The sequence below is a fragment of the Globicephala melas genome, chromosome 3, assembly GCF_963455315.2.
Source record: "Globicephala melas chromosome 3, mGloMel1.2, whole genome shotgun sequence".
In the NCBI taxonomy this organism is placed as follows: Eukaryota; Metazoa; Chordata; class Mammalia; order Artiodactyla; family Delphinidae; genus Globicephala; species Globicephala melas.
The window spans coordinates 57605992-57626436 of NC_083316.1; the positions used below are offsets into that span (position 1 = coordinate 57605992).

Sequence of the window (20445 nt, forward strand, 5' to 3'; positions counted from 1 at the left end):
AAAAGGATCCTCGTCATTTAGCAGAAACTCTCCTGGAGCAATTTAATTAAACTCTGGTGGAAGGAGTGCCAAATTCTTTAAAAGCTCTAAGATATAGTTCTGTATCATCCTAGATTAATTAAAGATACATGATTATCCTGTCACAAATTTTTTTTTAATTTATTTTTTAAATTTTTTTGGCTGCACTGGGTCTTCGTTGCTGTGCGCAGGCTTTCTCCAGTCGCGGTGAGCGGGGGCTACTCTTCGTTGCGGTGCACAGGCTTCTCACTGTGATAGCTTCTCTTGTTGCGGAGCACGGGCTCTAGGCACACGGGCTTCAGTAGTTGTGGCTCGTGGACTCTAGAGCTCAGGCTCAATAGTTGTGGCGCACGGGCTTAGTTGCTCCGCGGCATGTGGGATCTTCCCGAACCAGGGCTCGAACCTGTGTCCCCTACATTGGCAGGCGGATTCTTAACCACTGCGCTGCCAGGGAAGTCCCACAAATATTTTTAATGATTTTGAGATAGTTTTATAACCTTGAAAGTTGTTTTAAAAATGATTATACGTTTTATAAAGACGTCTATTTTAACATAGTTTGTAGTATTTGTTTGAATGTTGAACAAAATTGCATTAGACTGTAAGGAAAATGTAGGCTGGCAGTGTATGAAGACTAGCCTTTTGAGAGGGGTAGGGAGCTGGAATCTGAACATACCACTGGAGTGGACTCTGAACATATTACTGGGTGAACACATCCTTTGTGGTTACAGGTGGATCACCTGACTTCTTCATCAGCAGTCTTGAATAAAATGTGTATTATTCTTCTGCATCAGTGTTGTAGGTACAGAATTCTTTAGAAATGCAGAATTGTTATCATTTAAAAGCATATGGTCTGCAATGTCTCTAAAGGAATATCCAGTGACGGGCAGTAAAAATGTGTGTGACTCTCTTGCTGTCTATGCAGATGTGTCTGTTGAAACTTCAGTTCTAGTTACCCTCCTTCACCCAATTTTTAGGATTTGGGTATATGTATTTTAAAACAGAAGACCTGCTGTGCTCCCATATGGTAAACACTATAGTAGGTGCTTCACATCAGTTTTCTGCATCTGTGCAGTAGAACGAAAACTTTCTCTTAATATAGTGTTTTGGACTTCGGTGCTTAAACAGCAGGCTTTTGAAGGGTGAAGGTGTCTCATTTTGACATTCCCATCGCGGGCCCTCTTGTTCTGCAGATGGTACTCTGCTGCCACCTGGAGGCCTTTTGTGGGGTGTGCATGTAAAGGTAGGTGGGGTTGCTGAGGAGCACAGGTTGCCCAGGCTGGGTGTCAGCTACAGCCTTGTCCTTACTCCCTGTAGAGGTCAGCTGACATGACCACATGAAATTGAGGCTATTACCCTTTCATTTTTCATCATAGAAGCTAATATGCATTATGAATTCAAGAGCAATATACTGTTGTGGAGGGCAGATATCTTCCTAACTTGCTTGATATAAAGCAAATTCAAAGTTATTGTTATGCAGATTTAAAAAAATACATCATGACTTTGTGTCTGTTGACTTCTCTGCTCCATCCTTACCTTGTTAAGATTCATCATGGAAAGCCACCTAAACGAAAACCTTGTACTTTTTCTAAGCAGAAACATGGATGGAAACTGGCATTGTTGCCAGGCAGTAAGAAGGGCCTGAATAGATCCACTTGGAGGTTTGAGGCCTCACGTGACTGAAATTAACAGGAGTGGCAAAGTGTAGGAGGGAATGCCTAGTTAATGGACCTGGTGGGGAAACTAAGGGGCTCCCCAGAACTGGCATCCAGCAGGGCCTGGGGGGCAGGGAAGCTGAGGGGTCGAGAAGAGGGCCTGGGCCCACAGTGTTGTATATTAATACAAATTCAGGGTGAAGATTTCCATCCAGCTGCCCTTGTTAGGAGCGCCCAACACTTCTGTTTTCCTTAGGCCCAAACCTACTTTTGGTGGTTATTTCAATAACGGTGGCTCTTGTTTACGGGCAACTGAGTATTTGGGAAGAAAACCAATCAATCAAGACACAGAGAAAAGCACACCTTAAGTGGACCTTCTGTTCATCCCAGAACATCATGACCACTGATGCTTCCAGGAAAGCCTCTATTCAGAGCGAAGGCCACCGGTGTGCATGGGGCTGGTTAGTGCAGAGCCTGGCACTGTCTGAGGTCCCAGCCCAAGGGCTGTGCCAATGTTCTTGACATTAAACAATGGGCAAGGGAAAACCAAACCTCATCTAGAATGAATTAGGCTCTTTTGAAACATGAAATCGGTGGCACTTGAGGAAGGAGACGTGGGATTTCCTCAGGTGGGCACGAGTCACGTCCTTAGAATCTGTGCTGTTTTGAAGAGGCTTCGGTCAGTGCACAGCCTTCCTTCTGAATCAGGGGCATTTGTTTATTTAACAATCATTGTCTTCCTCAGGATTTCCTGTGAGAGCTCCTGGACTTGTTTACATCTTGGTCCACACAAATAATACCAGAGTGTGGGCTGTCAGGTTATCAGATACTCTGCTCTTCGGAGAGTTGATTTTTAAGAAGCCTAATCTAAAACCTAGATCCACACAGACGGCTCTGAGCAACTCATTTGCGTTTGTCATCTAGTTTCTTTTTTTATTTTCCTTTTTATTCTTCTTCCTTTTTTTTTTTTAATGGAAATTCCTATCAGCAGATCCTGATAAGAATTATTCCTTTTGCAGAGATTAAGAATTCGGTGTCCAGCAGATCATCGCCTGGAGAGGAGAATGTAAAGGTAATGATTCCCTGCCCATTTTCATCTTTGTGCTTCTCTCCAGAGTTGAAGTAGAAGTGAAGACCTAGCAGTAATAAACATAGGATGAAAAACCCAAAGCAAAAAAACCCCTCAGGGATATGTCCCAGGGCACACTCAGAATAACTTGAAATTGCTTCCTTTATCGAATTTTAGATCTCTACTCTTAATGAGCAAACCTAGCTGTCTTTCTGGGTCGTAGTTGTATATGCAAGATGACTGTATACCTTTTCCAAAAATTTGTACTTGAAGATGATATCTACAGATGTTTGCCAACAATGCCATTGCAGGAATGAACTTGGGAGATATTCTCTGAATATAAAATAACCTATGGATAGCTTTTAGGCATGCATCAGCTTGGGACAGATTCTTCCCTTATTTCTAGCTGTTAATATTACGTACAAGACTAGTTTTCTGTTTATGTGTGGTGACACATGTAACATGTCTTTACTGATGTTTTCTTAGGTTGTTTTTTCATTTGCAAAAATAAACATTACTGTTATCAAGTAAGTAACTTGTAAAAAAGCCACCTGACTTTATCTTTTCCAGCGTGTGAAAAGCCCAGTGGTTCAACTGAATGAACATGAAGACCAGGACAGTCTATATTTGGGTATGTTCCAAAATATTGCTCCCCCCAGCATGCATATGGGGGTATCACAGACCCAGGTATGCAGGCGACAAGAAGAAAATCTACTTAGAAATAAAATCTTCCTTCCTGGGGGCCTTGTCTATTTCTTGAAACCCACCCAGGTAAATTTTTTTTGCAGCATCAGTTATAATACTATGACTTCAGGCATTCAATCTCCATTTACACTCTAAAAAACAAAACAAAACAAAGAAAGCAATCCAAGCTTTTCTAGACAGTTTTACTCTGAGTCAGATGTTGGCTCGGGGCTTGTCATATGTTACCTTGTTATTCCTATGAGGTTGGTACTACCAGCTTCCGTTTCAGGTGATGGCGACTGAGCCCACTGGTAGAGGGTAAACGGGGCAGTTGAGACTCATAACTTCATCCTGCCTGGCCTCAGAATCCCCAAGTTTACCGCTATCCTATTTTTTTTTTTTTTTTTTTTTTTTTTTGTGGTACGTGGGCCTCACTGTTGTGGCCTCTCCTGTTGCGGAGCACAGGCTCCGGACGCGCAGGCTCAGCGGCCATGGCTCACGGGCCCAGCCGCTCCGCGGCATGTGGGATCTTCCCGGACCGGGGCACGAACCCGTGTCCCCTGCATCGGCAGGCGGACTCTCAACCACTGCGCCACCAGGGAAGCCCTACCGCTATCCTATTTTGATACCCGGTGGGGGGGGGCCCTTGGAGCTGAGCCTGTGATCTTATCCCCTGGCCTCAGGAAAAGACCAGACGCTTATCTTGGGGCATGGATCTGATGTGGGTGTCCCTTCAAAGGAACCAGGAGCTCCCTTGGCAAGGGGAAAGTATTTCTCCCCTTGGCCCTGGGAATTCTTGTCTGCTCACAAGCATTGTAATTCACCACTCCCCAAGGGGCACCTCCCCAAATCTCCTCCTCGGGCATTTTCTAATTCTTCAGGGCTAATCAGGGCTCCAGACTTAACCTTTGAGTTAGAGCCTGATGAAGCTCTTGGGGGTTTGAGGACACGCACAGGCTGGGCTATCAGCAGATGCCTCGTCCGGGCACTTGGATGGTCTGGGGCTGATAAGTGGGAAGCAGGTAATCCAGAGATTGCCCAGTTGGTTTCTTCAGGCTCAGTGAAGCTGCAGCAGCTCACACACCTGGAAGGTGCCTGGGCAGAGCAGTCTTGGGAGTGGCAGGGGTGTGGTGGTGGCTATGGCAGTGACCAAGTGCTTGGGCTAATGTGAAATCAGGGAAAAGCAAGACAGCTCCCTGGGTGAACTGAGTAGCGAAGGTGGGTGGCCTGCGGAGCCTGGCGGTGCAGGGGGCTCCCTGGGGAGTGCAGGCATGCAACAAAGCAGTTACAAGAATAAAGCAGGGTGAGGAGGAAGCACCCTCAGCATTGGTTGGCTGTGCTGCTTGTAGTTTGGCCACAAGCCAGAGGTGCTTTCTGGCTCTCCTTGTGTGAGGTGCTACTGAAATTGGAATAGAAACTAGATCATACTGGGCTTTGTGCACGCCTTTAATATTTCTGCTATAGAAGGTAAGAGTAATGATTTACTTCCAGAAGAGGGGAAGAGGAAGGAGAAATGAAAGCAATCGTGCCCACGTGGATGAGTGTCGCGGGCTGTTGAAGCCCAGAGCTCGACTGCCGCTCACGCATGCAGGATGTCTCATCTCCAGATTGCATCATGCTCCCAGGAATGTCCGCTTTGAAGAATGTTTACCGAGACAGGTTGCTGGTGGGGGAGGAGTGCTGGCTGTTAAAAGTATTAGATAGCAGGATTATTTTCATGTTAGGCTTCAAAAATTCACTCCGTTCTCAAACCGGTATCCTTGCTGGGTAAGAAGGCACATGTTACGGACATTGCAGTAGCCTGACCTAATCGGGGTGTTTTGTCAGTAATGTTGTGTCTGAGGAGGGATGTGATAAAGAATTTGAGAGAGACGAGCGTGTATGACATTAATCCGGTGATTTATGAGAAGGTCTATGAATGGTTATCCCTTGTGCGAACATTGGCTTTGTTGTTCATTTAAACTTGGTGGATTAGGAAAGGTCACCTGATTTTATGCAAAGAACATAATAGAATTAGGTGGTAAGCTGGTGTCTGGAACCGGAAATGGCTTTTCCCCGTGGCCGCTTCTAAACCGTTCTACTTTATACGTGCTTATATTCTGCTTGGTCTCTAAGGAAGTGCTGATAAACGTGGCATTGAGGTATATGTCTTTGCTGATTTGTGTTATTCAAAATGGTGTGACGTGAGTTTAGTGCGATCTCATAAACGACATCAGCGCCGTTCCAGTGGAACTTTCTGTGATGACGGGCATGTTCTGTATCCGCACTATTCAGATATAGCCAGGTAGCCACATATGTCTATATAGCATGGGACGTATGACCAGTGTGACTGAGGAACTGCCTTTGAACTTTATTTTTGACACTGGACAGGGAAGCACCAGCGTAAGCTCCCTTTGTATTGCTGTTGTTGGCCCATGAGCATCAGGAACCAGCTCACCATTAGTTTATATGCTGAAAATGACTACTGATTGGAAGAATAAAGTCTCCAGTGGGTAACAGCTAGTAACCTCATCCAAGCTGGCGCCCCCGAACCACCACAGTAGTGCGTAGTGATAGTAAGATTACATTTATGGTGAGCCCAGAAGTGAGGGCCCCGCTCTCTGTGGATAACTGTGAGGGCTTGGCCTTTTGCTCAAAGGGGAGGGTATGAGTTGAGCGCTGGGGTCCGATTCTGTCGCTGCCACCGTGAAGAGTGAGACTCCTCAGCGTGCAGTGCCTTCACATTCTGGTCAGGTAGGGTGCGGGGAGAGGGCAAAGCATCTGGAGAAAAGGGTAGAAGAGAAGGTAAATGAAATGGGTCAATATGGAAATTAAAAGGAAGGAAGGGTCCATTTGGCTCAAGGATATGGGGCTAAATATGATTAAGGAATAGAAGCACAACAGTGGGCAGCTGTGACTGTTGTACCAGGGAGAAGTGATGCGGACATCTCGCGGGAAACGTGGACAACCTCTGGGAAATACAGTGGAGAGGGTGAGCTTTGGCTGCCCCGTTGGAATACCAGCTGCAAACAAAGATGCATAAGCCATCACTGGATTGGCAAAGCCGGAAACGTCTTGCACACTCTTCTTTTGAAAGGTTGAATCTGAAAAAATAAAGCCGTGTGCCTGATTAGAAATTCAGATTTCCAGTTAAAAGTTAAGTGTGTGCCTGAGGACTGTGAAACAAGAGTGCCAGTGTCTCAGGTGGGTTACAGAAGCCCCTGGAGGGTGACACTCCTGCTCCCTCAGCAAGTGATATTCAAGTGTGAGTGAGGTTGTACGGGACAGCCCAGATTTAGTGACACTCACATTGAAACTGACTTTCCTGCAGTCATTTATCAGCCGCTGCCTGCACTGGACTGAAGATGACTTGAACTTTACTGGCTCAAGCTGTGTATTGTATGACCATTTGGATGGAAAAATGAAGGACTGGTAAAACCGACATGTTACGACAAGAGCTCGGAGCACGTTTAACTTTCCCCGTGGGAGAAGGTGGTAGGGAGGCAGAGACCTTAGGGGCAGTGGTGGTGAAATTGGCTGGCATCCTCCTCCTGCCTGTGAAGTCTCGGTACCGTGAAGTGCTGGGCCGGAAGTGGTGCCGTATCTGCTCTTTGGCTGGCGGAGAGAGAGCTTGATGCAAGTGCCGGAGGTTCTAAGCGTCATATTGTTACGCTTAGAAAAAATAAATTAGTTTTGTCTTTTGTAATTACAGAAGTAATAAATGCTCACAGTAGAAAAATTAGAAATTTTAGAATAGAAAAACAGCCCTATCATTCTGCCACCCCCAAAGCAGCTAGTATTAAATTTTGGTGTGTTTACGTGATCATAGTTGTGATCGTGTAAACAATAGAATTCTATGTCCTGCTTTATTCACGTAACATTATATGCCATAAGTAAGCTTCATTTTAGAAGGTAGCTTAAAATGATGCTGTACATTTTTCTATGATTACTTTTGTATGAAGAAGGGAAAATGTCATAGATTCTTTCCACAAGTGTTTATCGACCAGGAAAACAAAACAAAACCCTCCTTTTTATAATATGTATTGTTGATTTTACAGAGTGGCCCAATTGTCAGTACATGCTGAGGCTCGAATCCCAGTTATTGGTTAATGCCCTGGGTCACTTCCTTGCTGTTACTCTTCATTACTTATATGTAATATGAGAAAACCTCTTAGTGGGTGTTGAGGCTGGGAAGGTGGGCACTAGGGAGACAGATGAACCAAAGCTGGATGTGAAAGGAAACCTGACTTGATACCAGAAAAACTCATCCAGACGAGTCGGGAAGAGAAGGAAGCAGAAACAGAAACAAACAGTAGGAAGTGAGGTGTTTCAGGGTGCTCAACCCAGCTGACACAGACAAGACAGAGAGAAACAGAGACCCCGCATAGGAAGCTTAGGAAAACATCACCAGAGGGAAACTGGAAGGAAATGATTGGGAGATCCAAAGAACAGTCCCTCAGAACAGAATGTTAGGGGCAGCAGGAACTCTTTATCCAAGATCTGCTTTTGTGGGTGTGTCTGGGAGAGTCCAGGCCCATGGCTTTAGGTGGTGAGCTGGGTGGAGACGGTACAGTCAACAGTGCTAGTCTGGCAAACCACCAATAAGTAGGACTAATTAGGTTAGTCTTTTCTTCTTATACTAACTTAAAGTTTGGAAATGGGATTGATGCTACTAAGCTATAAAACCTTATAAAACAGCAATTTTAAGTTGCTTGGAAACATCTTGAAACTTTATTTGCAGAAGCAAGGTCCAAAATGTGGAATCTTAAGATCTAGGACCCATGTCACTGGAAGCTGGTCCTCTTTCGGCTGTGATTATTTCGTAACTCATGTGTATCTATGTTGAGATCTCGGAACTGTTGCATGAAACATGAAAGAAAAGAAAAAAGGAAAAAAAGGGAGAGGGAGTAACCTTAGCAGAGCTCTTAGCCTTCTGAAAAGTAAGTTTTCAAGCCTAATTTCTGGCAGGTCTCTCTTTATGCCCCAGGCTGTAAAAGTTTTGGGTAGATTTTCTTCTTTTCTCTTCTGTTTTTGGGGTCATCTTTCCACCACAAACCAAAGCTTACCAGTGTTTCAGTTTTGAAATAAAGGGGCTGGGGCTGGAGAAATATCCCAAGAAGATCACTCGGAATGCACAGTTATTTGTAAAAGTTCTGATTCAGATTTTATTCCTTTCCTTCACTTCAATGAAAATTTCTTATTGCAGTTGTTGAGGTTTTAAAAATTGGTTTTGGTAGAAGAAATTGCCAACTTACTGGAATTCTGCTGAGTGGTGTAAGCTGAGTTTGGGTCTCTTATCACGAGTGTTCCGCCTTTTCTATTTGTGGTTTCATTCTCTGGATAAAATTCTCCTTGTGGAATGCGAATAAAGCATTTTTCTTTAAATTAGACAATTGGAATATTTATTGACAGACTTTTATCCCGTAAGTTAAAAAAGAACTTAGGGGTTTTCAGGTTAATATAATACTACAGACAAGGAAATGTGAAGGAACTAAAGTCTTATTGTAGGTGTAATGTCTTCATGTTATCGTCTTTTCTTATAATTTTTTATGTTTTTTTTTTTTTTTTTTAAACAAGTCCCAAGGCTAGGAAGCTGTCTGGTCTAATGATAGGTCTAATGTTCTGCCTAGTTTTTGATCACAAATAATGTGTTTAAAAACAAAATAAAAGTGAGTTAAGATTAGGAGTCGCTAATTAATCTAAGTACTCTGTTATCTGAACTCTGCCTGCCCCTTGGAATTACCTTGGAGCTTTAACAAACAATCCTGAAGCCCTGGTCCCACCCCCACAGAAGTCTGACCTAATTGGCCTGAAGTGCAGCCTGTGTTGCAGGAGTTGTAGAAGCTTCCCAGGTGATTCTCAGGTACAGCCAAGGTTGAGAACCATGACATGGCTCCTTAAGGGAGCGCTGCTCTGCTGAAATCACTCTGACTTACTGGGTTTTCAGTGTTTTGGGAATTGGAGCATTGTGGTTCTACTTTTATCTCAGTTGGTTACAAAAGCAATTCATGGAAGCCCATTTGTATTAGGTTTGCAGACTTTTAATGATGATCCCCGTCAACATCATGGTAGATCCGTGGGAAAGGTAAAAAACAAAAAAAATTCATTGAAAGTTTCCTAAAGACTTGAACCTAAATGAGATGATTAAACCTTTAAAGGTTATTTTTAAACATTAAGAAGGAATCAAGTGATTGTAGTTTGCGGTCACATTCATTTATTGGACTGAAGAGGTGCACAGTTCGGGATGAAGGGAGTGGACGGTTGTTTACACCAATGTCATAGGGCGTTACAAGGAGGCCTGATGTTTGACAGTAGTACCAACCTAGCTGTCGTGTATTCTAAATCACCTTTTTCTTTCATGTCACAAACCAACGTAATTTCTGAAATGTAATCTAGGAGGGGGAAAAAAATGACAGTTCTTTCTCTGAACTCTAAATGTTTCATTCTCCAAAACAGGATCCTCAACTCCGAACAAACCAGCTTAGTGAATAATTCCAGAGCTTCTGTCCCTAAAGGTTCTGTTTTGATTAAATCAAATCATTATAAATTTCAAACAAGTATAAAATCTTAAGGAAACTACAACTACCTTATAAAACATGAAACAAATGAAAAATATGAAATACATCCTGGAAATAGTATTTGTAAATGCTTTTTGTGGAAAGTTAAATTTCCACTTAAGGATTTTGTCCCCTTTTCTTTTGTTGAAACACTTGGGAATACCTGTGTGTGCAGACGGTTAATGAAAGAATTGCCCGCACAGGGGAATCCTTAGGTTTCGGGCTTGATTGCAGTGTCAGTGTGTTTAGGCTTGCTGAGTACCCAGTGGTTAATCCCTTGGAAGGGACTTTAGGGCAATTAAGATTCTGGTTAGCTTTCATTGCCAGGCAGTACGAGCTCTATCAATTTATTGGGACAATTTGCTGTAACTTTTAGAGTGCCTAATTTGGAAGACATTTTTATGAAACATGGCCTCTTACTTCAGTCATGGGCAAGAAATCCAACAGAACTTATTCTTCTTATTCAATATGAGATTCTTTGGAAGAATATGTGTAAAGCATAGGAAAGAAGTGATGCAATCATATGCTGAATACGAGAGCCCGGGGTAAATAGTCTTTTGTTTCTTCATAACATTTAAAATAACAAACAAAAAACAGAATCAAGAGTGAAGTTAAAGGTGTCCAGAATTTTGAAGCAAACTTTGAGGAAGCGAGCTGGGCTTCATCCAGATTCTTGAAATTTATCTACCATTAGGTTTCTGCTGATCTAACTGAAGTAGACTTACCTACCCCCCAAGTGTCCAATGGGGGCTCCTCATTAGGGTTAACTCTTAGGAACATATTAACCCCAAAGTGACACTATTTGTTTCTGAGAAATTACAATTATTTTTAGCATATAATCTTTCAATGTCTAATTAGTTCCCTCAGAGCTACATGGGAACTTCACTTCAGAACTTAAGCAAAGGGAAATAGAGTTTTATGCATGACTTGAATTCTACGTATCTGAATAAGCAATGCACACTTTCTTTGAGCATGAATTCTACAAATATTTAATGAACATAGAGTCTGTACATTTTGTCCCTATCCTTTAACACATTTTCACACTTTATTTTGTAGAACAGTTTTAGATTTACAGAAAAGTTGCAAAGATGGTACAGAGAGTTCCCATACACCCAGCCCCCTAGACTCCCCTAGTTTCCCTTATTATTAACATCATATATTATTATGGTATATTTGTTAAAATTAATGAACCAGTTTTGATACATTATTATTGACTAAAGTCCATCCTTTATTTAGATTTCCTTGGTTTTTATCTAGTTTCCTTCTTCTGTCCCAGGATACCATATTACATTCAGCTGTGTTTCCTTAGGCTCCCCTTGGCTGTGAGAGTTTCTCAGACTTATTTTTGATGATCTTGACATTTTTGAGGAATACTGGTCATGTATTCCATAGAATGTCCCTTCATTGGTAATTTTGGGGTGTTTTCTCTATCATTAAACTGAGGTTATGGGTTTGGGGAGGAAGACCACAGAGGCTAAGCGCCATTTCCATCACATTATATCAATAGCATATAATATCGGGATGACTTGTCAGTGTTGATGATGACCTTGATTACCTGGTAGAGCTAGCGTTTGTCAGGTTTCTCCACTGTAAAGTTACTCTTCCCCACTCCTCTTCCCATATCGTGTTCTTTGAAAGGAAGTCATGATGTGCAGCCCACACTTTAGGAATGAGTAGTTATCTGTATGCTTCCCTGTGGGCAAAGTGTCTAAAACTATTTGGAATTCTTCTCCATGGGAGATTTTTATCCCTCTCACTTATTTATTCAGTCGCTTATGTCAGTATAAATTCATGGATATTTATTTTACACTTTGGGTAGTCATCTAGTACTACTTTATTCAGAGTGTTCTAGCTTTGGTGATGAGGGACTCTTTCAGTTGGCTTCTGTGTCCTTTCTACATATTCCTGTCATTGTGGGGTTTTATCTTAGGGTGGTGAATATTCTTTACGATACTGTACTGGTAGATACATGACACTGCATTTGTCAAAGCCCATAGAACTTTATGGCACAGAGAGGAAACTTCAGTGTGTGCAAATAAAAAATTAAGAGGTTGGAGGATCCTGTGATGGAATGCAAAATGTAGCAAAACAACCTAATTGTACTAAAAACTTTGGAAACAACCTCACTGTAGAGGATGGGAGCAGGGTGCAGACCTCAGTAACTTTGGAAATGAGTAGAGTCTGTAAGAATAAAAGCAAAAGAAACTGTACATAAGCATGTCTTCTAGGTGAGAAAGTTGTTTCCCATAGGGGTACAGGTTAACATTTCTGATACCACTATTAATATATACTGGAAATAAGTAAGTCAATGGATGATGGAGAGTAGGTGTCAGGTTTTTCACTATTGGAGTGGGAGTTTACAGAGAAGCAAGGGGAGGAGGCCAGAATGATCCATGTGCTAATGAATGAGCGATGTGGACATCACTATGTACTCATGATTAGTTAAAATAGATACACATGGTTGCGTATGGAACTATTTGTAGGTACGTGTATATACCTAGGTTAGGACACACATATTTCATTGCTGTGTCAGTTGAGAGGGCCTAGAAGCAGCAGTACTCCAGTAGCATATACAAGATGAGCCCACCCTTTAAAAAAACCCCAAACAAACAGGATTATCCATCACATTTTGTGTGAATTTCAGCTTCAGAACTGTAGGCTTGATAACACTTATATTAAAACGATTTAAATTCTTTGCTCTTTTAACTTATTTACATGTGAATGACCGTAAAAGTCTATAGAACAATAGGTTGAACTTTGATGTTAAAATTGATTTAAAAAAAAGTTTGTGAATAAGTCCATATCATGTAAGAAACTTTTTCCGAAGGTTTGGAAAAATTAAAATTGGAACATTATCAGAAAAAACTTCAAATGTAATCATAGATGTTGCTTCCCTAGGTGCCTCAGCTCTTCCTACTATGAAGAATTTTTTTTCTCCTCAGGCTGTAACAAGATACTTTCCTCCCCCTCCATCCTTTCTCTGTCCAGACTTATGGCCCATAACCTTGCTTCTTCCACCTCCAGGGACCCTTACATTTACTATCCACAGCTGCCTCTTCAGGACAAATTCAAAATTCTTCATAATGTATCATTCAGAAAAACTTAGTGAATTTGTCCTAATTCTTTCCTTTCAGGTTATGCCCAGGAACTTCAGTGTTTAAGACAAAAAGAGGTCCACCAAGGATCTTAAGAGAATCAGCTAAGTAGAACCTGTATCTGTAGCAATACTAAATGCTGGTGGAGGCTTTGACAACATAATTCTTTAATATGTTACTTTGGTCAGAAAATCTATTATTTTCCTATCCTGAAGTGTTTTTGAGAATTTTTTTCTCTTTTTGTATTACATGTGGGTATATGATAATACAGGTAATTTCATTTGTTGGACTTCTAGGTTGTGTCTGGGTTTTTTCCCCCTTAGATAATAGGATGACATAATGGGGCATATCAGAACTTTCGGAGGGGCATGCAGAGTTTTTGTTCAAATAAATCAAGGTAATTAAGGTAGATAAGAATTAAAAATGTTCTCATTTTTAAAGTAAGGTGGTATTATGAATGGTGGCACCCTGGGTTTCTAATTATGACCACCATTGTACCATGCTCCTACTTCATGTCTATTTTATGTGAATTCAACTTTATAGGCTCTATTAAAAAAATACAACAGGGAGGGGAGATAGGGAGAAAAAGAATAATTTGAACCTCAGGTGGTTCTACACTCAGTGAGTGTAACAGCCCTGAGTGAGCATGAGGCTGGACGTGAATGTGCGCTTCCCTCCCTGGGGCTCACAGTGAGTGTATCTTACGCGTGGATGTGAGCTGTGCTTTTAAGACCTTTGTTTTCTGTAAAACATGGCCTCTCAGTGAAAGCCAACCATTTTTTTTTTTTTTTTTGCGGTACACGGGCCACTCACTGTTGTGGCCTCTCCCGTTGCGGAGCACAGACTCCGGACGCACAGGCTCAGCGGCCATGGCTCACGGGCCCAGCCGCTCCACGGCATGTGGGTTCTTCCCAGACCGGGGCACAAACCCACGTCCCCTGCATTGGCAGGCGGACTCTCAGCCACTGCGCCACCAGGGAAGCCCAAGCCAACCATTTCTTCTGGTGCCCGACCGAGGTAACGATGTTCTCCAGCAAAGAACTGTTTCTGTTGAACTTAGAGTGATGACATGGTGCCTTCTAAGAGGTTTTTGAGGAAGACTTTGATCATCTCTGACTTTCACCTAATGCTGGAACTTGAACTACATGAAATTGTCACTGTTTAGGCTGAAATTATCCAGGATAGGCTTGTCCTTGCATCATGGGTCCTGCTGCCTTTTGTCTGTATTTTTTTTGATTATTATTATTATTTTCCCCAAGAATCATGTTTAACAGTGTTAAAAACTGTAGTCTCTGGTGGTCAAACAATGGAGCAGAAAAGCAAAACAAATCCTCCTCTTTCTGTCTCAGTATGATTTCCTTGGAACTTCTTTTCATTTTGCCGTGTCTCTGTTTTGAAAATCAAGCTATTACTCTTGAGATAAAGATAAGAATCTTTCAGTGTCTATAATATAGGAGAGAAATATAATGAAAGGGAAACTTTATTTACAGTTAACATTTAAACTAAAACTTAGTGAAAACGTATGTTCTTTACTGTTATAATCTCATTTGATCCCTACAACTCTTTGAAGTATAGATATCCCATTTTATAGGAAACAACTGAGGATCAGAAGGTATGAGTGACTTGGTGAGGACCACTAAGTAAATAAGTGACAGAGTCCAGATATATAGATCTTCCTTGACTTATGATGGGGTCGTGCCCCAATAAAACCATCATAAGTTGAAAATATCATAAGTGACAAATGCATTTAATAAATCTAACCTGCTGAGCGTCCTGGCTTAGCCTAGCATATTTTAAATGCTCAGAACACATCCATTAGCCTACAATTGGGCATCATCATCTAACACAAAGCATATTTTATAATAAAGTGTTGAATATCTCGTAATTTATTGAATACGGTCATGAAACTGAAAAACAGAATGATTGTATGGGTACAGACTGGCTGTAAGCATAGAGGGTGTTTACCCTCCTGATCGTGTGGCTGACTGGGATCTGTACTCGCTGACACTGCTCGGCCTCATGACAGTGTCATAGGGCATATCGCCAGTCTGGGAAAAGATCAAAATTCAGAATTCCACGTCCAGTTTCTACTGAATGCGTGTTGCTTCTGCACCATCGGTAAAGTCGAAAAATCCTAAGTTGAACCATCATAAGCCGGCGACCATCTATATAGGTCTCCAAAATCCCGTACTTTTTCTTTTCAGCTTGAGGCTCCTTAAAAATATGAATGTAAAACACAGTTTTTGTCCTCAAGGAATTTTGGATCCCATCGGAGGATAAGAAAACTGTACAAGTACTGTAATTTAACTTGAAATATAAATACTCTTCTAGGGAGGTTCAGTTTTATCATTGTTGAGAGGTAGGTGACAGCATGTGTCCTGGATAATTGAGACTTTATGGAGGTTATTTTCTAAGTAAAGGATGTTCTAATTAGAGCGGGCACAGTAAGGCTGATGAAATCATTTACATTCTTATGTTGTCATGGTTGTATGATATCTGGTGAGAAAGTGGCCTTGGGGATATATCATTGAATTCTGCCAACTGCAATTGCAATCAGCCTGTCAGAGAAAGCAAAGAAATTAAGCCGTTGAATATGAATGAGATGTAAATAACATCTTGAATTAATTTAAATGCAATCACATTGACCCAATGCTGGGACAAACTCAATTACTGTAGAAAACAAGGAGGATAAATGACCCATATTCAGGAGAAATTCTTTGGTAAGAAAACGAGTTGGCCTAAAAAAAGACTGTCAACGCAATATTTGATACTCCACTTTTTATGTTAACTGTGCACACTGCTGGTCAGTAAACTCAATTTATTCTTTAAACCATGTCAATAAATAATAAAGCAAGTGAGATTGGAAAGTCTCTTGTTGGGTTTCTCATGTGTACTGGTTGGGTAATTCTAGTAGTTTTATTGCCAGAATAATTTCTATATCAACAATCAGTTGATATGGAATTGGTCAACAAGGACTGTGCTTTGGGGATAATTAGATTGAGATGCACCTACCTGGCATCTCAACTCAAGAACATTTTACAAAGTTCTTTCATATCTCTGCATTGTCCTGAAGGTCTTCTGACCTGTCTCTGACGCTTAAGAGAGGAGCAGCCCACTCCAGTAGTTTGTTGACCTGGGATTTATCCCAGGTTTAGTGGCTCTAAAACTTTAGTGGCTCTAAAACTTTACTTTGCATGATAATGAGAAAGATAACAGTATTTCCTGACCCAGTACCTTCATTTCCAAATGATGCTTGTCTACACTTGTGGAGGTTCCCTTCCTAGGGTCTCTGGACATCTCTCAGGCAGGCAAGAGTTCTGTGCACACCCCAAGTATTGTAGGGAGCCTTAGAGAACAAAGGGTTTTCTCCACCCAACAGTACTGCTGTTTGCAAACGTAGACACTGTTATGATGAATAAAATGCAAATATATATTTAAACACTTTACCAGAGTTCTCATAGCATTTTTTTTTGGTCAAGATACACACTTCAATTAGCAGATATTTACTAAAAATATTACAGCTGTCATATAAAGATTCTTCGTCTACGGGTTGGGACTTAACTGTGTAAATCATTCATTCGTTTAGCAGCTGCCTACAGTGTTCTAAGTCCTAAAGCTGAGAATGAATGGAAACCCATTCACAAGATTTTATCTATTTTCTTATAGAAAGTTGTGTATGGACTAAAACTCTCTTATCTGATACTAGAGTTGAGAGTAATTTTTCCTTACAGTTGCTCCAGCTGAGTAAGAAAAATATGTACTTATTCTTCAAATAAAAGGTCACAAAGTAGAGAATATATTTTTTGTTTTAATTCAGTTGTGATGCTTGTCATTACATAGCTTATAGCTGATCTACTTGTATGCTATATTTACATAGCAACCCATATGAACACAGAGGTGACGTATGTAATTCTGATTTCCTTTGCATCTAGCTGTACCCCTCACCCAACCCCAGCCCAATCAGACAGGATTAGCTATCAGGGAGCAGGTTATGCATCTGTTTTCTCACACAGCATGGCACGAGAGTGCCAACGATTTTTGAAATAATTGAAGTAAAGAGATGAATGTTAATTAAGACACATATTGTCATGTTCCAGGTCTGCAGAGTTGAAAGGATCCTCACGTTGTTTCCACTCTCCTTTAGTTTATTTGGCCGTCAGATGCCCTCAAAACAAAAGACAATACTTCTGTGAAAAGAAATGCTTAAAAGAGACTCCCGTATGAGACTTGGGATCTACTTTTTTTCTGCTGCAGACCCTGGCTGCCGTGCTGGAGCTATTTAGGGCCCATGTATCTGTGCGCCTGCCGGTGGGGGTTTAGAGAAGTAAGTTTGAGCAGTGTCAACGATTTATGGGGAGGCAGTAATGGGCTTCTACTGAATGCTAATTACTGACGAGTTGTTCAGGGAGACTGTGTAAGAACTGTCGGTTTGTGGTAAATTAGTCGCTAGCTCCATTGAGATGGACTGCGAGTTTAGATCAGAGCCCCAAAGGCGCCCAGCTCCTTGTGACGGATGGCCAAACTTGGTGACAATTTGAGAAAAAACGCCCCAATTGTGCTAAACGGTAAAGTGGATGGCTTTACATGAATTTAATAAGTACAATTCTGGTTAAAAGTTAAAGCTTCCAAGCCCTTTTGGATTAAAAGGATGGGGAGACTGGATTGTTAAATGAATTATCAGAGTTGTTTTGGCTCTTAGATCTGAAAAGCTGCCAATGGTATGAAAGAATAGATTGCTCTGGAAAAATCCCTGCCCTGAGTATGACGGCCTTTATTTGTCTGTGTACTGGAGCTTTCTGGCTGTCCACACGCATAAACCTCAACCTTTATCTCATGCTGCACAGGGTGGCTTTTCTGAGAAATGATCCTCTAGCTCCCGACCAAAACAGGCGTCTGCATTGGGAGGGTTTTCTTCAGTCTCAGGCGGCTCTCTTTCAATTCGCAGTTACCTTTTTTCTTCATTTCCATTTCCAGCAAACGAGAAGAGAGTTAATGATTCATTTGCTCCCAGTGACCTTTTGAATAACTGGACTGCGGTGTACCAGTACCACTCTGAGCTGCTGTGCTCGCCTCCTTTTACTTTCCCAGTTTGACTTGCATATTTATAGCCTCCTTCTTGGTCTACATGCCTGAACGCCTGAAGGAAGCAAAACATTTATTGCCTCTCCCTCCCGGTGTTCGCAGCTTTCACCCAGCCCCATTCCTTCCTTTTACATCACACGGGAGACTCGCCTCCTGGCTGGGGATGTCCGAGTTCTTCCTGAGTCTCTGCTGTTGAATCTGTTGATTTCATCAAGACAAAAAGATGGATTCTGACTCGGACTCACCTTTTAACTACTCGTGGCCTTCCTTCCCCAAAATGAAGATTCGACGGAGGGCCTCCAAACAAGGTAGATCGCGCGATCTTTTACTACCCCCAGAGCCAAACCAGGCATCTTCCTGTTCTTACCTTTCTTTTCCTCGTTGCTTTGCAAGACTCTTTCTGATAAGTGCATGTTTATACATGTCTTTATAAAACTCTTATAATATAAATATTTTATAGATAAGACTTCTAAGGTAAACCTACTCATCCTTCTTGTGTTCCTTTCACTTTAAATCTTCCTTTGTGCTGTATTGTGCATGCGCTATTCGTTTAAAAAAAAAGAGGGGGGAGTTTAGTACAAGGTAAATGTTTCGGATTCATTTGCTCAGTTACCTTGGTGTTACCTTGACAATAAAGTGTCTTGTTGATTTAAATGTGTCTGGTCTTTGTGGGGTGTGCAGAGAACTATGCGTGCGCTTAGTACCGGGTGTCCGCTGCATTTGTGTTTTAGTTTTCAAGTGTGTGCTAATTAAAAAAATTTTTTTATACCTAACAAAATTCTTTCTTTTCTACTCTACTTTCTTGATTTTGTAGATGCTCTAAGGAAGGGATTTTAAGAAAGTAATTTCAATAAGAAAGCCTCTATTTCTCCAGGGGACGCAATCACATATTAAAAAGTTTATTAACGGTAATTACCAAGTATGCAAAACGCTTTACTGCCAAAGGCAGAAGAGCTATTTATTTGCAGCGTGATAATAATGGAGTGGCTTCACGCTGCTTATTCCCCCTCACCTGCAACCCACTCTTGTGGTGCAGGTCTTGGAAACCAAGGGACAAGTTGGTGTTAGGGAACAGCGGAGGTTCCCTGAGTATCTGGTGCACCATCCCCAGCAGATGGTGATTGTTGCCTTCTGTTTATCAAAACTAGAAAGGTAGTGAGTAGCCCTTTCTTGTGTTGTAGAGGGACTTTATGTGGTTATGTTTTTAGTTCCAACAGAAACATTTTTGTGAGCTTATAAGCAGAAGAGGTGTTTCTGAAAGTGGGCCGCCTCTGTAGCTTTGTCCTGGGGGAGCAGAATTCTCTCTTGAGAACAGAATGACCAACCGTATCACCCTGTGCTTTACCTGGAGAAAAATGGAAGCTGGCGGTCGTCACTGTACCTGTTTCATTTCAAGGCTTCTTTTTCCTTCTAAAATAAAATGGAGGTGTGTGTGTGTGTGCGCGTGCACGCGTGCGTGTGTGTTTGCTCTTGGCTGGGATCAAGGCTGATTCCAGGAATACAGTGGGTTGACTCTCTAGGGATAGTAGAAAGCCTCGCCCTGAGCAAATCTCCCACGCTGTTCATTGCCATTCTTGAAATTCTATCACTGGGGACTTAACACATTTGTACAACATTCTACTTTCCTTATATTCTATTTTAAAATGTAATTGCTTCTTCTTTGGGGGTAAAGGGCCATGATATAAATGCAGCTTACCATTAATTGTTTCGGGGGGAGGGGAGGATCTATAGGGCACACAAATGTGTGCATGTGAAAGCAAGCTCAGACTCAGATGGAAAATGGAGTAAAATGTTAACAATAGGTAAATCTGGGTAAAGAGGACGTATTGGTGTCCGTTGTGCTATTCTTATTCTTTCAACTTTTCTGGAAGTTTGAAATTGTTTCCAAATAATTTTTTAAAAACTTTTAAATGACTTCTGAGAGGGGAGATACACGAAGTCCTTAATTCCTTAGAGTGAATATTATTAGTTCTTGTACATGGAGAAATTCTTGAGGGCAGGTAGCAGTTCTGTAAGACTGCTAAATCTTTGTGCTAATTCTCATCCAGTTAAATTTGGGGAATAACCTGCTTTATATAGTTTTGTGTTTCTATTGCCTGGCTAGCAGATTGGATGCCTATGTTGTAGGGAGGCCTCGTTAGGTAGCCTAACAGCCTGGAGAGATGTGGGATTAATGATTAGGAGGCCAGTGGAGAACCTTGAGAGTCCAGTGGAGTTGTAGGGAATGCGTTAATCACATTCTCCTTTGAAATCCAAAGCTGGAGCGCAGCCAGTTTGAACTACAGCAGAAAGTCATAACATAGCCATGT

At 41.6% G+C, this 20445-nt stretch overlaps 1 protein-coding gene across 1 annotated transcript in view; it reads left to right on the forward strand.

The window, feature by feature from the left end:
- Positions 1–20445, forward strand: part of ARHGEF28 (Rho guanine nucleotide exchange factor 28) — a 310421-nt gene that overhangs the window by 159789 nt on the left and 130187 nt on the right. The window contains 2 exon segments of the mRNA XM_060295886.2: positions 2690–2742; positions 3310–3370. Coding sequence (XP_060151869.1) covers positions 2690–2742; positions 3310–3370 — 114 coding nt within the window.